We start from the raw sequence: 16,382 nt of genomic DNA, 5'->3' as shown, positions 1-16,382 counted from the left end.
GAGTTCATGCTGCACATTGCTAAATAGTGCTCTGGCTTCCTGCATGGTCCAAGGGTCACTTGCATAATAGTGAGTGCTAGTAGTTGTAGGCTGCCCGAAGAAACAGATAAGTATTTACTCAACATACGATGTGTCTGTCTTGGGTACAGTGTAGTATTATCTGTCAATCTTGCCAGAATATTCCGACCCAACTGCTACGCTTGTTTTTACTGAACTGCACTGGGGTCGGAACGCAATCATGGAGACACCTTGGATCCGGCGTGAGATATGGGTCGAACAAACAAACCTCTCAGGTGTGCCATTCCATAATGGCTGCTGTTGCTAATGCTAGCTAGCATGAGGATGAAAATGGCAGTTTTCTGGTAAAACCAGCATCATTTTGACTCCAGTGCAGCTCAGTGTAAACAAGTGTTAAAGTAGTTTCTTCTAGCAGCTATCAATCACATTTATTTATAAAGCCCTTTTTACATCAGCTGATGTCACAAAATGATATACAGAAGCACAACCTTAAACCCCTAAATAGCAAGTAATGTAGATATAGAAGTACGGTATATGCCACTAATCCAACGATCAATCCCTCTCCATTCTTTCTCTTCAGCTCTTGAATGCCACAAGTGGAGCAATAGTAGTGGTTCACTTGTCAGGAGTATGTCCCTCATTGGGTGCTCTCCCTTTAGAAAGCACTCTTACTCTACATTTCTCACAATGTAGATAATAAGAAACTGCAGCAACCCTACATTTAAATTTAAAAAAAAAAAAATATATATATTTTTTTTAAACACATCAGCCAATTTTCAGCCTTTTTGCATACACAACAAGTTATGTGTATCTCCCCTACTCTGTGTTTTCATCTAAACCAGAAGTCTGTTGGGCCGTAGTGAAATGGTAGGACTTCATTGCGACGTTATCAGATCACGATATATTGTGAGTAACACCTTGATCTCATGAGGATGCTAGATTAGTCATAACACCAGTCAATGCCACAAACTCACTAGAGTTTGAGTGTTTGTGCTCTGGTGAGTCAGTCAGTGTCAGCCTATCAGGGAAGCATCTCTGTTTTATGGCGTAACAGTTTAGTTGCAGAAGATGCCTCAAACTAAGGTAAACCACTACTACCATGGTTGTTTTCGTCAGTCTGTCCTTGAACTGTCTGTTTCGACCAGTTGAGCCTGTTTGGAGTCAAAGACGGTACTGATTTTGGAGGTCTGGGGGGACAGAAAGAAATACAACCTGTCATTTGCTTTTAGCTTCCCCAAAACAAGGAGTGTGAACTGAGGTTGAGTTATGTTGCAGAACGTTCCTCACCAGCATTGTAATCTTGGACATGACCCTGTCATTGACGTCTCTCTCTACCTTCCCCCGGCTAAACAGGTTCTGTGAGTGAGGCCAGATGATAGCCTTGTCTTACTTACGCTGCCCTTTCCCTCCACACAGGACCCCAGAAACAATAGCTGCTACTTCTGCAAAAGCTAATGGGAATACAAATAAAAGCACATCTATCTACCCTTTGTGTAGACCCAGGAGGAGTAGCTGCTGCATCAGCGAATGGGGATCCTAATGAACAAACCCACAACGCATACATGCGCTGTGTCCCATGGCTGGGTGGTGGTGTGTGAGGTGTCTTGTGAGATGCCCATTGGGTCTTCTCGCTCTATAGAAACCCTTTGAACCTGGCCAGCTCCAATGCAGTGTTGCTATGACAATGAGGGCCAGACACACACACACTGCTGCTGTAATACTCCAAGGGACACCTACACTCAGTAGATCATCCTTCCTTCTCTGCCTGAGTGGTCAAAATGGAAAACGTTGAATGGCGGTGGGGATTCACCTAATTTTTTTTCCCCTACCGTCCTATCCTGCAGATGCCTCACAACACACTACTTTTTAATGAATTTATATACTTTTAAAACAATCCAAAACATATACAGACACACACATATACACAACATCACACCTGCCCAGACCCACCTGTTCTTACCCCTATCGCCTGCACTACTCTCCGGGCCAACATGTCCTCAAATCCCACACTCTTAATATTTACATAATGAAGCATAGGATTTTTCCATTGTCTTTTTCCATTGTCTTTTTTTTTTGTTGCAAAAATAGAACCATAAAATATATACTAGTGGACTATAACGTGGTATAGCTGTGTTAAGATGGAGATCAGTGTTTTTCCTGAATGCATTTAGCAGAGGTGCATTGCAGCTGATAAATAATGGCCTCCACTGCAATTTTTTTAAATAAAAAAATAAATGGATATATTTTTGGGAAATGATTTAAGATGGTAAAATGTTTTCAGTGTAAACTTAAGTGACTAAAACCAGATAAAGTATATGGAAAGATAATGGAGCTATATATTTGTTAAATAAGATCATTTTAGAACGAACAATCACCAAAATAAAAACTTGACAGTCAGGGAAAATCCAAACATGTTTGTGTGTGAATCTTTTTCTCTCAAACCGCGCCTTATAAACAGACTGAGGTCATTTTCCTGGAGAGGGTGAGCAAATTGAATACAGGCTGAACTGCTCGTCTCTCTGCTCTAATAGGGGTAGTTAAACTGCATAGCCTGTTGCACGCAGTCATTCTCTCTCTGTGTGTGACAGAGAGAGTTGGTCATTCTCTAGTGTGAGAGAGAGACGGTCATTCTTATGTGTGTGTGCCAGGGTTAAATTGGTTACTTTCTAAATGTAATCCGTTATTTCCAAAATTGTAATCAGTAAAGTAATTTTGGGATTTCCCAAACTCAGTAAAGTAATCTCAAATTAATATTACCAATTCAACAACATATATTGCAGGATAAATCAATGTTAGATACATAGTTACCGGGTGTTGCATTTGACTTGATGGGTTGGATATCTAGTCTTCTAAACCCGTTGCTTTCTCCTACAGATAAAGCCCAGTCAAATTATTATCTCCACATTAAAAACCAAAGTCTGTATAACTTCCAGTCATTCCAATTCATTAAATACCCCTTGCCCTTGATCTTCAAGTCTTGGAAATATAGATTAGCCAAATGATTTTACCTGAGCATCATCTGAAAACGAAGGACTTATTAGCCCACTCAATTGTAGGGATAAATATATTTTTTTAAATACTGTAGAACTATTTGGTGAAATGTGCATTGTGGCTGCATGAACGGGCAAGTGAATTTAGTTTTTCCTGAAGAGAGGTCGGGGTGGCCCCCCAGATAGCTTATGACGTGTTCTTATGCTATGGCCAAATATTTAGAATGGACTTTGGGCATGAAAAACGTCCCATCTCCTATTCCTTCCTCAATTTTCAAACAGAAATGGGGTATGCCTTTGGTGGTTCATCAACGTGTTATTCTAGTCATGCGCACCATGACCGACGTACGGAAGCTAGTGTGTTAGCTAAGCTAGCCACTTGTAGCTAGCCAGTAACTCCTCCAGTATGTGTTGATGTCATTTCACAGGATTTGGGGGAGGTAGGGTTCTACTAAGCTATATGGGATTGTTTTGAGAGATTCATACAAATGAAAGTTTTGCTATTTGATGAAACAAAAAATATATAAAATAATTTGATTTTAAACATTTTATTTAGCTGTACTGCTATTAGCCCATAAAACGCATTGACTAACAGATTCACTACATGGAACAACTGATAGACACACCCCCAAAAAATCAAAAGGAAGTTTGTTTCCAAAGTGTCTGTCCTATATCCTGAGATATAAGAAAGATCAGGAAACATTAATAAAAAATAAAAAAAAATGAACCCTTGTATTTTTGTCATTAAAAGGTTTCAATATAATTCCATACATTTTTTTTGGACTGGTACCGGGGGGCTTTTCAGTCTTGTGAGGGCTGTGGGTGTCCTAGAGAAAACATCTGACATGTTTGTGTTCCTGAGAATCTCACCTTTACACAGATTAGTGTGTAGCCCAAACTGTTCACCCCCTAAAGAAAGAAGTTGGCAGATCGTCTGTCCCGACTTCAGACTAGTCCCAAGACGGAGAACACCATTGTGAGAGTATAATCTTTCCATACAGGGTTCCTAATAGTTTGTCTACCGAACCGTTCAAACAGTACAGAATACCAATTTTCGGGATGTCTCATGGTCTGACAACCACCGCTCTGTCACCTTTCACCGCAATGCAGTGGATTGAGATGCATCAAATGCAAAAATAACCCAGATGCATCTAGTTTAAACTGACATATTTTTATGGGAATTTTAAAAAACAAGGCTGATTAGATTTCTGTTGGGGCATGGACATCAACTCTAGGGGTTTAACTTTTTAAAAGTGAGATTTTCACTGGACTGTTACATTAAAACTGCAACATTTTCTCTCCGCCTCATGGCAAAATGTATAGAGTAGCAGGAAATTAGCACTTATCCTTCCACTTATACTGTGGTTTCAAAATCCCCCAGAAAATGTGCATGATAAGTCAAGTCAAACTGTAGAATTGCAGGAAATTAATTTTTAAATGTAAAATAAAAATGTAGGGGGAGGACCCCACTGGACCCTGTAAAAGTTCCCATAAAAACATCTAATTGATGGGATACACAAGCTACTCTGTGTCAGGGGAGAAGCTCCAAGTGGTATCTGATTTTAAGTACCTTGGCATCATACTTGATTCCAACCTTTTAAAAAGCATGTGGAAAAAGGTCATTCAAATAACCAAATTCAACTTAGCTAATTTCCGATTTATACGAAATTGTTTGACTACGGAGGTAGCAAAACTGTACTTAAAAATCTATGATACTCCCCCACTTAACATACTACTAGTTTAATTTTACCTTTATTTTACTAGGCAAGTCAGTTAAGAACAAATTCTTATTTTCAATGACGGCCTAGGAACAGTTGGTTAACTGCCTGATCAGGGGCAGAATGACAGATTTGTACCTTGTCAGCTGGGGGATTCGAACTTGCAACCTTTCGGTTACTAGTCCAACGCTCTAACCACTAGGCTACCCTGCCGCCCCAAGTTGGGCCCAAGCTTGCTGTACAACAGTAAGACCTATTCAGTCTGTCTAGAAACAGGCTCTCAAAGTGCTTGATAGGAAGCCCAATAGCCATTATCACTGTTACATCCTCAGAAAGCATGAGCTCCTGAGCTGGGAAAATCTTGTGCAATACACCGTCTTGTATTCAAGATCCTAAATGGCCTGGCTCCTCCTCCACTCAGTATTTCTGTTAAACAGAAAACCCAAACATATGGCAGCAGATCCATAAGGTCTGCCATGAGAGGTGACTGTAGGAAAAGCACCTTTAGTAAATCCGTTTTCTCTGTGAGAGCTTCCCATGTCTGGAATATACTGCCATCAGACACACAACTGCACCACATATCACACTTTCACAAAATGCTTGAAGACATGGCTAAAGGTCAATCAGATTTGTGAACATAATCCCTAGCTGTGTGTTACCGCTTTCCATGTTATCTGTTGTCTGTAGCTTGTGAGGTGTAGAAACACTTTGTTGCTCTTATGAATTTTGTCTTGCTGTTTTTTGTTCTATGTTGCTATGTCTGTATGCTATGTCTTGCTTGTCCTATGCTGCTATTGTCTATATTGTAATTGTTTTTAATAACCTGCCCAGGGTCTGCGGTTGAAAATTAGCCAGCTGGCTAAAACCGGCACTTTTACTGAAACGTTGATTAATGTGCACTGTCCCTGTAAAAATAAACTTAAACTTAAACATTCCTTGCCAAATAACAGTTTTATCACAAATTCTAAATGGACTGGTTGATTGAAGTAGGAAAATGTGTTCCGAAAACGAGCTGCAGTTTTAGAATAATTGCGTCTGGTCTATTTTCCACTTTAGGAACTGTTAGAGCCATTAAGAATTGTTTAGCTGAGGCTATAACCCCCCCTTAACATAGACAGGTTCCACACTGAAAATATGCTAAAACATTTCATTTTGATAAAGGCCGGGCGTATTTTCAACAGAATCTTTTAAGCATATGCCCACAACTGCAGACCATGCGTATCCATGCCAGCCTTCACATCTGGCTTCTTAACCTGCAGGATTGTCTGAGACCAGGCACCCAGACAGCTGATGTAACTGTGGGTTTGCACAACCAAGGATTCTGACAGTTTGTACAGAAATCTATCTCAGAGAAGCTCATCTGAATGCTCGTCGTCCTCACCAGGGTCTTGACCTGACTGCAGTTTGGTGTCGTAACCAACTTCAGTATGTAAGTGCTTACCTTCGAGGACCACTGACACGCTGGAGAAGAGTGTTCTTCAAGGATTAATCTGGGTTTCAACGGTCCTGGGCAGATGTCAGACAGCCATGAACAGAGTGCCCAATGGTGGTGGTGGGGTTATGGTATTGGCATGCATAAGCTACGGACAACAAACACAATTGCATTTTATTGATGGCAATTTGAATGCACAGAGACACTGTGGCGAGATCCTGGGGCACATTGTCGTGCCATTCATCTGCTGCCATCACCTCATGTTTCAGCATAATGTACAGCGCCATCTCGCAAGGATCTGTACACAATTCCTGGATGCTGAAAATGTCCCAGTTCTTCCATGGCCTGCATATTCACCAGACATGTCCCCGTTGAGCATGTTCGGGATGCTCTGGATCGAAGTGTACAACGTTCCTGTTCCTGCCAATATCCAGCAACTTCGCACAGCAATTGAGGAGTGGGACAACATTCCAAAGGCCACAATCACAGCATAAGGTGCACCTTTGTAATGTTCATGCTGTTTAATCGTCTTCTTCATATGCCACACCTGGATTACCTTGGAAAATGAGAAATTCTCACTAACAGGCATGTAAACACATTTGTGCCCAAAAAAATTGAGAAACCAAATGGGAAAATACAAGTTAAATGGGTTTCTATCGCATTTTTAACTCTACTGATTGTTTTGTCACATAGTGTTGCGTTATAAAGCAAATGTGCCCACTCTGGTCTAGGCTGGTGTGCTCTAGCCAACTGCTCAACAGGTCGCATTTACAGTGCGGGTACGGCTACCTACAATGAGATTATGGATAAGAGGCATTTTTTTTTTGTCAAATGGGAGCCACATCGATTATCATGTCACCAGAATACGACCCTCAATTTATTGGAAAGGAGCATCAAGCTCATCACGTGCACTTTCATCACCCTGGTCAGTTCATCATTTATTTCATTTGTAGTTTAATAAACTGCATGCTTTCCTGAGTTGTAGTGGGAGGACCACACAACATATCGCATGACTCCAAGTTTACTTCGAAATGATGAATTCCACCGCAATGTCTCACATAATTAATTGTATCGACAAAAATAAATCCCACGATGTCAATAAATAAATTGTCTGTTAGCATTTATAAAATTGTACTGGCATATTGTGTTTCCATCTGCCCGTCATGATGTTTTTCACACATCAGATAATTCATCCACATGAAATGGTTGAATGGAACTCTGGTTATTGAATCAGAAAGGTGTCAGAAAAATGGTGCAAACGTTCTTTCTCAATTGAAAAGAAACCCTAGAAATAATCATGGGGTTCTTCAAAAGTATCTGTAAATCTGATTACAATATTTTTGCTGGTAAGGTAGTGGAGTACAGTTAAAACACTTTTTAAAATCAGTTAAATGGGATGCATTACTCCCCAACTGGTCAATGTGAGAGTTGGTCATTCTCTGGACTAGCTGACCACACTGATGTTGTGTTATAACCATCTGTGTGTTTCTCTCCTCAGGAGTCTGGCAGTGGGGAGGATGACCGGCGCTCTCAGCCTAGGAGGTAAGACAGACGCACACCCCCTGACATCATCACTCTTGTTTGTGACACTACAAATGTCACTCTGTGCCATTGTGACATCAGAGACCATGTGCAATTGTGAGAAATCTGATAAATGTGACAGTAAGCAGGTTTATTCGACAAAAGCAATGTTGCAAATAAAAATCATTGAGACGTGTAATGGAAATATATATATATATATGAATGAATGAATGAATGAATGAATGAATGAATGATACATTTTCTAAAGATCGACAATATTTTTATCCGTTCGACGGGTGGATTTTTCTTCGGTCTAACTTTTATTGTGGCAAATTTATTTTATTTAACCTTTATTTAACCAGGTAGGCAAGTTGAGAACAAGTTCTCATTTACAATTGCGACCTGGCCACGATAAAATAAAGAAGTTTGACACATACAACAACACCGAGTTACACATGGAGTAAACAAAAATACAGTCAATAATACAGTAGAAAAAGTCTATATACAATGTGAGCAAATGAGGTGAGATAAGGGAGGTAAAGGCAAAAAAAGGCCATGGTGGCGAAATAAATACAATATAGCAAGTAAAACACTGGAATGGTAAATTTGCAGTGAAGAATGCAAAGTAGAGAGAGAAATAATGGGGTGCAAAGGAGCAAAATAAATACAGTAGGGGTAGTTGTTTGGGCTAAATTATAGATGGGCTATGTACAGGTGCAGTAATCTGCGAGCTGCTCTGACAGCTGGTGCTTAAAGCTAGTGAGGGAGAATTGTTTCCAGTTTCAGAGATTTTTGTAGTTCATTCCAGTCATTGGCAGTAGAGAACTGGAAGCAGAGGTGGCCAAAGGAAGAATTGGTTTTGGGGGTGACCAGAGATATGCGTGCTACAGGTGGGTGCTGCTATGGTGACCAGCGAGCTGAGATAAGGGGGACTTTACCTAGCAGGGTCTTGTAGATGACCTGGAGCCAGTGGGTTTGGTGACGAGTATGAAGCGAGGGGCAGCCAACGAGAGCGTACAGGTTGCAGTGGTGGGTAGTATATGGGCTTTGACACAACAGATGGTACTGTGATAGACTGCATCCAATTTATCGAGTAGGGTATTGGACAGTTTGGTCAGTTTTACGAGGGTATGTTTGGCAGCATGAGTGAAGGACGCTTTGTTGCGAAATAGGAAGCCAATTCTAGATTTAACTTTGGATTGGAGATGCTTAATGTGAGTCTGGAAGGAGAGTTTACAGTCTAACCAGACACGTAGGTATTTGTAGTTGTCCACATAAGTCAGAACTGTCCAGAGTAGTGATGCTGGAGGGGCAGGCAGGTGCAGGCAGCGATCGGTTGAAGAGCATGCATTTAGTTTTACTTAAGAGCAGTTGGAGGCCATGGCATGGCATTGAAGCTCGTCTGGAGGTTTGTTAACACAGTGTCCAAAGAAGGTCTAGAAGTATACAGAATATCGTCAGCGTAGAGGTGGATCAGAGACTCACCAGCAGCAAGAGTGACATCATTGATGTATACAGAGAAGTCGGCCCAAGAATTGAACCCTGTGGCACCACCATAGAGACTGCCAGAGGCCCGGACAACATGCCCTCCGATTTGACACACTGAACTCTATCAGAGAAGTAGTTGGTGAACCAGGCGAGGCAATCATTTGAGAAACCAAGGCTATCGAGTCTGCCGATAAGAATGTGGTGATTGACAGAGTCGAAAGCCTTGGCCAGGTCAATGAATACGGCTGCACAGTATTGTTTCTTATCGATGGTGGTTAAGATATCGTTTAAGACCTTGAGCGTGGCTGAGATGCACCCATGACCAGCTCTGAAACCAGATTGCATAGCGGAGAAGGTGCGGTGGGATTCGAAATGGTCGGTAATCTGTTTGTTGACCTGGATTTTGAAGACCTTAGAAAAGCAGGGTAAGATAGATATAGGTCTGTAGCAGTTTGGGTCAAAAGTGTCCTCCCACTTTGAAGAGGGGGATGACTGCAGCTGCTTTCCAATCTTTGGGAATCTCAGATGACACGAGAGGTTGAACAGGCTAGTAATAAGGGTTGCAACAATTTTGGCAGATCATTTTAGAAAGAAAGGGTCCAGATTGTCTAGCCCGGCTGATTTGTAGGGGTCCAGATTTTGCAGCTCTTTCAGAATATCAGCCGACTGGATTTGGGAGAAGGAGAAATGGGGAAGGCTTGGGCGAGTTGCTGTCGGGGGTGCAGTGCTGTTGACCGGGGTAGCCAGGTGGAAAGCATGGCCAGCTGTAGAAAAATGCTTATTGAAATTCTCAATTATAGTGGATGTATCGGTGGTGACAGAGTTTCCTATCCTCAGTGCAGTGGGCAGCTGGGAGATGTTCTTATTCTCCATGGACTTTAGTGTCCCAGAACTTTTTTGAGTTTGTGTTGCAGGAAGCAAATTTGTTCTTAGAAAAGCCAAGGCTAGCTTTTTCAACTGCCAGTGTATATTGGTTTCTAGCTTCCCTGAAAAGTTACATATCACGGGGGCTGTTCGATGCTAATGCAGAACCCCGTAGGATGTTTTTGTGTTGGTTAAGGGCAGTCCGGTCTGGAGAGAACCAAGGGCTATATCTGTTCCTGGTTCTAAATTTCTAAATGTTTTCATCAAATGACGATGGAGACTGTGTTTTTTGAATAAATTATGATTGACAAATACTTTTGAAGGTACGCAGGGCACATGTCACTGCATAGCTATAAAGCTCTCTCCACAAAAGATACCGCATTTAAAACAACTGGGACCTCGGAAAAATAGGTCAAATCATGACATCAGTGATCCTCAGGTCAGAAAGTCAGAGTTCTAGAACGAGGCCAGGGTTTTTGAGTCGGGTGGCTGTACAAATCTCAATTTTTTTCCCCCAGTTGGAACTTGTTTTCCCCCCCCAGAGTTCCCAGTTTTGAACGCACTGAAGTCTGCTATTTCGGAGTTCCGAGCTTCCAGTTGTTTTGAATGCGGCATAATTGTAAATGCCTCGGTCTTGCAAAATACTTTTCTTTTCTTTTTTCAACTATAAGCATTTTTCTTTGCAGGACAAGTGTTGTCCTGACTTTCAAGAATGCCTGAATTGCTTCGCCTTGCTTTTCTGGTTGGCTGGCAAGTTTCACCTTGCAATTATTTCAGATCTACAGGAGTGCAAGTCTCACCATGGCACGGTACATGGGCGATACGATGGCACATGATGATTATTAGAATATTAGTCAATTGTTACATTCTATCCATGCTGGCTTTCACAGACTACCTGAGACATGAAACAGATAGGTGGGAGGGAAATTTATTAATGCCTAAAGGGGTAATAGAAACACTTCAACCACAACATTTTTATTCAACACCAGGTTTTCGCACAAACTTATTTTTTAGGTGTGGTATCATTATGTCCAGCTGTTTTCATCGACACAAGATTGTTCAATGGAAACGCACCCTAGCAGGCAATTGTCACATGTATTTTCTATGCAAACTTTCTAAATCGAGAAATCGCTGGACAAGTTAATGGAAACAGTTGGTGACCTCAAGCAGCACCTGTGTGAGCGTTCTGTCCTGTGTGATTGTGACATCATAAAGAACTCCTCTGGGATTGACTCCATAAAGAACTCCTGTGCTATTGTAACATCACAATGCGATTCTCCCTTTGTTGCTTAGACCAGTGAGTGTCTGAGCTGTGGAGTCGTTGTAGATCAGGTTTGTCATGTCTCTGTCCCCAACAGACTGCAGCTGAACAGCTCTCACGTAACATTGCCTTCTGCTTGTGTGTTCGTCTGTGTGTTTACTAAACAAAGTCTGTACTAGGTCTTCATCTCTTCCCAATGCTTTATTTGTCCCATTTTTGTCAGAAAGGCTCAGTCAATGTTGGCACTGCAGTTCTCTGACTGTCAACTAGAGAGCAGTGTAGCTTGTCAGAGTCTGTCAGGATGTGGGCCAAAATAATTAGAACAGAACATGGATCACAGGCCAGTTTGGTGTTTCTGTTATCGCATTGAGAGAGCTGTCAGTGTTTGTGCAGCTGGGAGTGAAATCAATATTCACAAGGAGCAGCAACGTGTGTGTGTGTGTGTGTGTGTGTGTGTGTGTGCGCGCGCACACTTTTGAGTTGTGTGTGTGCCTTCTCATTAAAAGAGGATACAAATCACGTTTGAAAAATATATTTTTCAATGTGATCTATTCAACAAATACACATGGAAGCAGCTCACACAACACGCTGAAGAAGGCTGTAAAGCCAAAACGTCTGTGTACGCTATCCCTGATGCAGTGAAAATAATAAAGAACATTGAGTAATGAAGTAAGCTTTAATGCAACATAGCTTTTGAGTGTGAACCCATCACATTCCCCTTTTGTTTGAGCAGCTCACACTATGGAAAGTATTTTATCAACACACACTCTCAGCCACTCCAGATTGAACCTTTTCAGGCGAACTCCTCGAGTGGATACTATTTCCAGATGCTGCCTGCCTGGGGATGTTTGTGCGTCTTGGTGAGCTGCTAAGTGCAAATGGTGTAGCGTTTTGAAGGGGATGAACAGGGGTCGTCCTAATACCCTTTAAACAGTCGGATGGACCTGTGTGTCAATATATTGTACCTGGATTAGATAGGCCTAGGTGTGTGTGTGTTTCTGAGGGTAATCTAATACACTGAGAAATGCATCGTTTGGGGTCATGATCAGGAGTGTGTGCGTGCACGAATACCCCCCCCCCCCCCCTGCATGCATCAGACTAATGTCTTGTCTCTCGACATGTACCTCCTTGACCACCAGCTGTACAGTAGTTGCACTACTGTTCCAAATCATGCTGCCGAAGGTCAACGGGTGTTTTCTCTCCATTGTTCTATGGAAGGAACACAGAAGTCCCCAAAACAACATCCAAGGTCTTTTCAAACCAAATTGAAGCCAAGTTGTTTTAGTTTGGAAGGTAGCAACAGAGGTAAATGGCTGTCCCGCCCCAACATCTATAATGGAAAGAGAGACACTGCTCTGTGTATTGACTGAGTCAGTAGTGGTTGGACATTGTCAACAGGGGGACGTCACTTTTATATTGTTCACTGTAAAAGTCACCTGACACAAGTACAGTATTAACGGCTGGCTGGCTGGCTGTCTGTCTTTGCAGAGTCTAATGACACAGCGGTCAGGTGATTGGCCGCCTCAGACTTCCACAGGTTGTGATTGGCTATGTCAGGGCAAGGTGTGACTTTCATCAGATACCTTTTATTGTTCTCGATAGATTACGTGCATCCTGCATGCATGAATACAGCAGACCTTGTATTGAACCCAGGTTGCCAATGTGACTTGGACTGTACTAGCCCTCTGAGCTAAAGCCTAGGTGACCCACGCCACCTCCTCTACACATGTACATACTTCTATTTGCTCAGATAAAATGACATAAACCTCTGCTCTCTATGCAAGGCCCTACAGCAGAAATGGGTTACTGAACAAATGAATCAAACCCTGGTATGAGCTGGTTCCAGAGAGGAAATCGACCAGGAACGGCTTTCACAGTTTTACTGCACCCTCTTGCATCAGACTTTGGGTTAGTGGACTTCCCTGTTTATCTGACCACAGTGATAGCGTCAGATACCCATTTGTACCCCACAGCCTTCCATCAATCAGGCTTTGGATAACCACTGTTTACTGTTTATCTGGTCACAATGTTAGTTAGTCAGTGTTCCTTGTGTTAATCATTACCTCCGAACCTGATTACTCACACAAGCACACAAATGTTTTAATGTCCTTGTGGGTCTAAACAATTGTTTCCCATTTTAAAATATCAGTTTCCCTAAGCCTTACCCCTAATTCTAACCCTAAGCCTTAAATTGCATTTTTCCTTGTGGGGACCTGTGAAATGTCACCATTTTTGTATAGATGTTCCTTGTTTTACCATCATTGTCAAGAGGTCTGGTCCCTACAAGGATAGTAAAACCAAAAATACACACACTTGAGTCTGTCCCAATACTTAAACTTCTCAGAACATGCAGCCAGGTGACCTGATATGAGGAGGTTCTAGAACATACAGCCAGGTGATATGATGAGGTTCTAGAACATACAGCCAGGTGATATGATGAGGGACTAGAACATACAGCCAGGTGATATGAGGAGGGACTAGAACATACAGCCAGGTGATATGAGGAGGGACTAGAACATAACAGCCAGGTGATATGAGGAGGGACTAGAACATAACAGAGAGGTGATATGAGGAGGGATTAGAACATAACAGCCAGGTGATATGAGGAGGGACTAGAACATAACAGCCAGGTGATATGAGGAGGGACTAGAACATAACAGCCAGGTGATATGAGGAGGGACTAGAACATAACAGCCAGGTGATATGAGGAGGGACTAGAACATAACAGCCAGGTGGTATGAGGAGGGACTAGAACATAACAGCCAGGTGGTATGAGGAGGGACTAGAACATAACAGCCAGGTGGTATGAGGAGGGACTAGAACATAACAGCCAGGTGGTATGAGGAGGGACTAGAACATAACAGCCAGGTGGTATGAGGAGGGACTAGAACATAACAGCCAGGTGGTATGAGGAGGGACTAGAACATAACAGCCAGGTGGTATGAGGAGGGACTAGAACATAACAGCCAGGTGGTATGAGGAGGGACTAGAACATAACAGCCAGGTGACCTGGTATGAGAAGAGAATAGAGCTAAAGAAAGGAAACAATTGTATGAGTGTAACCGATTTGTACCAGTCAGGCCCTCCATTCTCTGTAAGCAGTTTTGTGAGAGGTTTTATTTCAATAGGTCAGTCCTGGAAAAACAAGGAGAGATGAGGTTAGAAATCGCTGCTGGGACTGTTAAACACCTCCCTGTTGTATTCAGGTAATGTTTACCTTCATTTTACCAGGAAATTAAAAGAATTATTACCAGTTTCTTAAAGTGGAACTGACAGCATTTTAGCAACATGAAATCTTAAAACCTGTTCATAGACATCTCAGGAAGATTAAAAATAAACATTTCTGACAAGCGAGCACTTATGGTTTTCACGTTTCATTAATTCTTAGAATGTCTGGGACAGACATACTAAGTCATTTGTGAAACTGCTTTAGCAATCTGGACCGGAGTCTCCGCAGACCGGTGCACCATAGACAATCAGAGCTACAGTAGGCCTTTAAGCAAACAAGCCATTTGCTACACAGGCCTGCCATCATTCACTTTGAACTGGACTGGGTGTTTACAGACAGTTGCAACAGCTTGACTTTAGATCATTAGAATGCATTCACCAAAAGATACACAATACATCTGAATGGATTTCTAAAAATATGTCAATACACGGTAGTCCCCTTACATTTGGGAACTTTACAGTCCTATTGATCAAACAACCATGAAAGGTAGGCTCTCTCTCCATTATGCACAGTACCAGTCAAACGTTTGGACACGCCTACTCATTCCAGGGATTTTCTTTATTTTTACTATTTTCTACATTTTATAGAATAATAGTGAAGACATCATAACCATAAAATAACACATGGAATCGTGTAGTAACCAAAAAAGTGTTAAAACAAATCAAAATATTTTATATTTGAGATTCTTCAAATAGCCACCATTTGCCTTGACAGCTTTGCACATGCTTGGCATTCTCTAAACCAGCTTCATGAGGTAGTCAGCTGGAATGCATTTCAATTAACAGGTGTGCCTTGTAAAAAGTTCATTTGTGGAATTTCTTTAATGCGTTTGAGCCAATCAGTTATGTTCTAACAAGGTAGGGGTGGTATACAGAAGAGAGCCTTATTTGGTAAAAAACCAAGTCCATATTATGTCAAGAACAGCTCAAATAAGCAAAGAGAAATAACAGTCCATTTACTTTAAGACATGAAGGTCAGTCAATCCTGAAAATGTCAAGAACTTTGAAAGTTTCTTCAAGTGCAGTCACAAAAACCATCAAGTGCTATGATGAAACTGGCTCTCATGAGGACTGCCACAGGAAAGGAAGACCCAGAGTTACCTCTTCTGCAGAGGATAAGTTCATTTAGTTACCAGCCTCAGAAATTGCCCCAAAAAATACTTCCGAGTTCAATTAACGGACACATCTCAACATCAACTGTTCAGAGGAGACTGTGTGAATCAGGCCTTCATGGTCAAAAATGCTGCAAAAAACACTACCAAAGGACACCAATAAGAAGAGACTTGCTTGGGCAGAGAAACACTAGCAATGTACATTAGACCGGTGGAAATCTGTCCTTTGGGCCAAATTTGAGACTTTTGGTTCCAACAGCTGTGTCTTTGTGAGACGCAGAGTAGGTGAACGGATGATCTTCGCATGTGTGGTTCCCTCCGTGAAGCATGGAGGAGGAGTGATGGTGTGCTTTTCTGGTGACACTGTCTGATTTTATTTAGAATTCAAGGCACACTTAACCAGCATGGCTACCACAGCATTCTGCAGTGATATGCCATTCCATCTGGTGTGCACCATCATTTGTTTTTCAACAGGACAATGACCCAACACGCCTCCAGGCTGTGTAAGGGCTATTTGACCAAGGAGCGTGATGGAGTGCTTCATCAGATGACCTGGCCTCCACAATCACCTGACCTCAACCCAAGTGAGATGGTTTGGGTTGAGTTGGACTGCGGAGTGAAGGAAAAGCAGCCAACAAGTGCTCAGCATATGTGGGAACTCCTTCAAGACTGTTGGAAAAGCATTCCTAGTAAAGCTGTCATCAAGTGGCTACTTAGAAGAATCTCAAATATAAAATCTATTTTGACATA

General features: G+C 41.9%; 1 protein-coding gene across 1 annotated transcript in view; it reads left to right on the top strand.

The window, feature by feature from the left end:
- The window catches only part of LOC135544065 (protein phosphatase Slingshot homolog), a 43,908-nt gene that overhangs the window by 976 nt on the left and 26,550 nt on the right, over positions 1 to 16,382 (top strand). Inside the window, exon 2 of the mRNA XM_064971433.1 lies at positions 7,657 to 7,700. Within this exon, the coding sequence (XP_064827505.1) occupies positions 7,657 to 7,700 (44 nt within the window). The remainder of the gene's footprint in view (positions 1 to 7,656; positions 7,701 to 16,382) is intronic.

This window comes from Oncorhynchus masou, chromosome 8 (genome assembly GCF_036934945.1).
Source record: "Oncorhynchus masou masou isolate Uvic2021 chromosome 8, UVic_Omas_1.1, whole genome shotgun sequence".
NCBI classification, from domain to species: domain Eukaryota; kingdom Metazoa; phylum Chordata; class Actinopteri; order Salmoniformes; family Salmonidae; genus Oncorhynchus; species Oncorhynchus masou.
The sequence above is the reverse complement of the archived record's forward strand: the minus strand, read 5'-3'. Positions and strand labels throughout refer to the sequence as shown.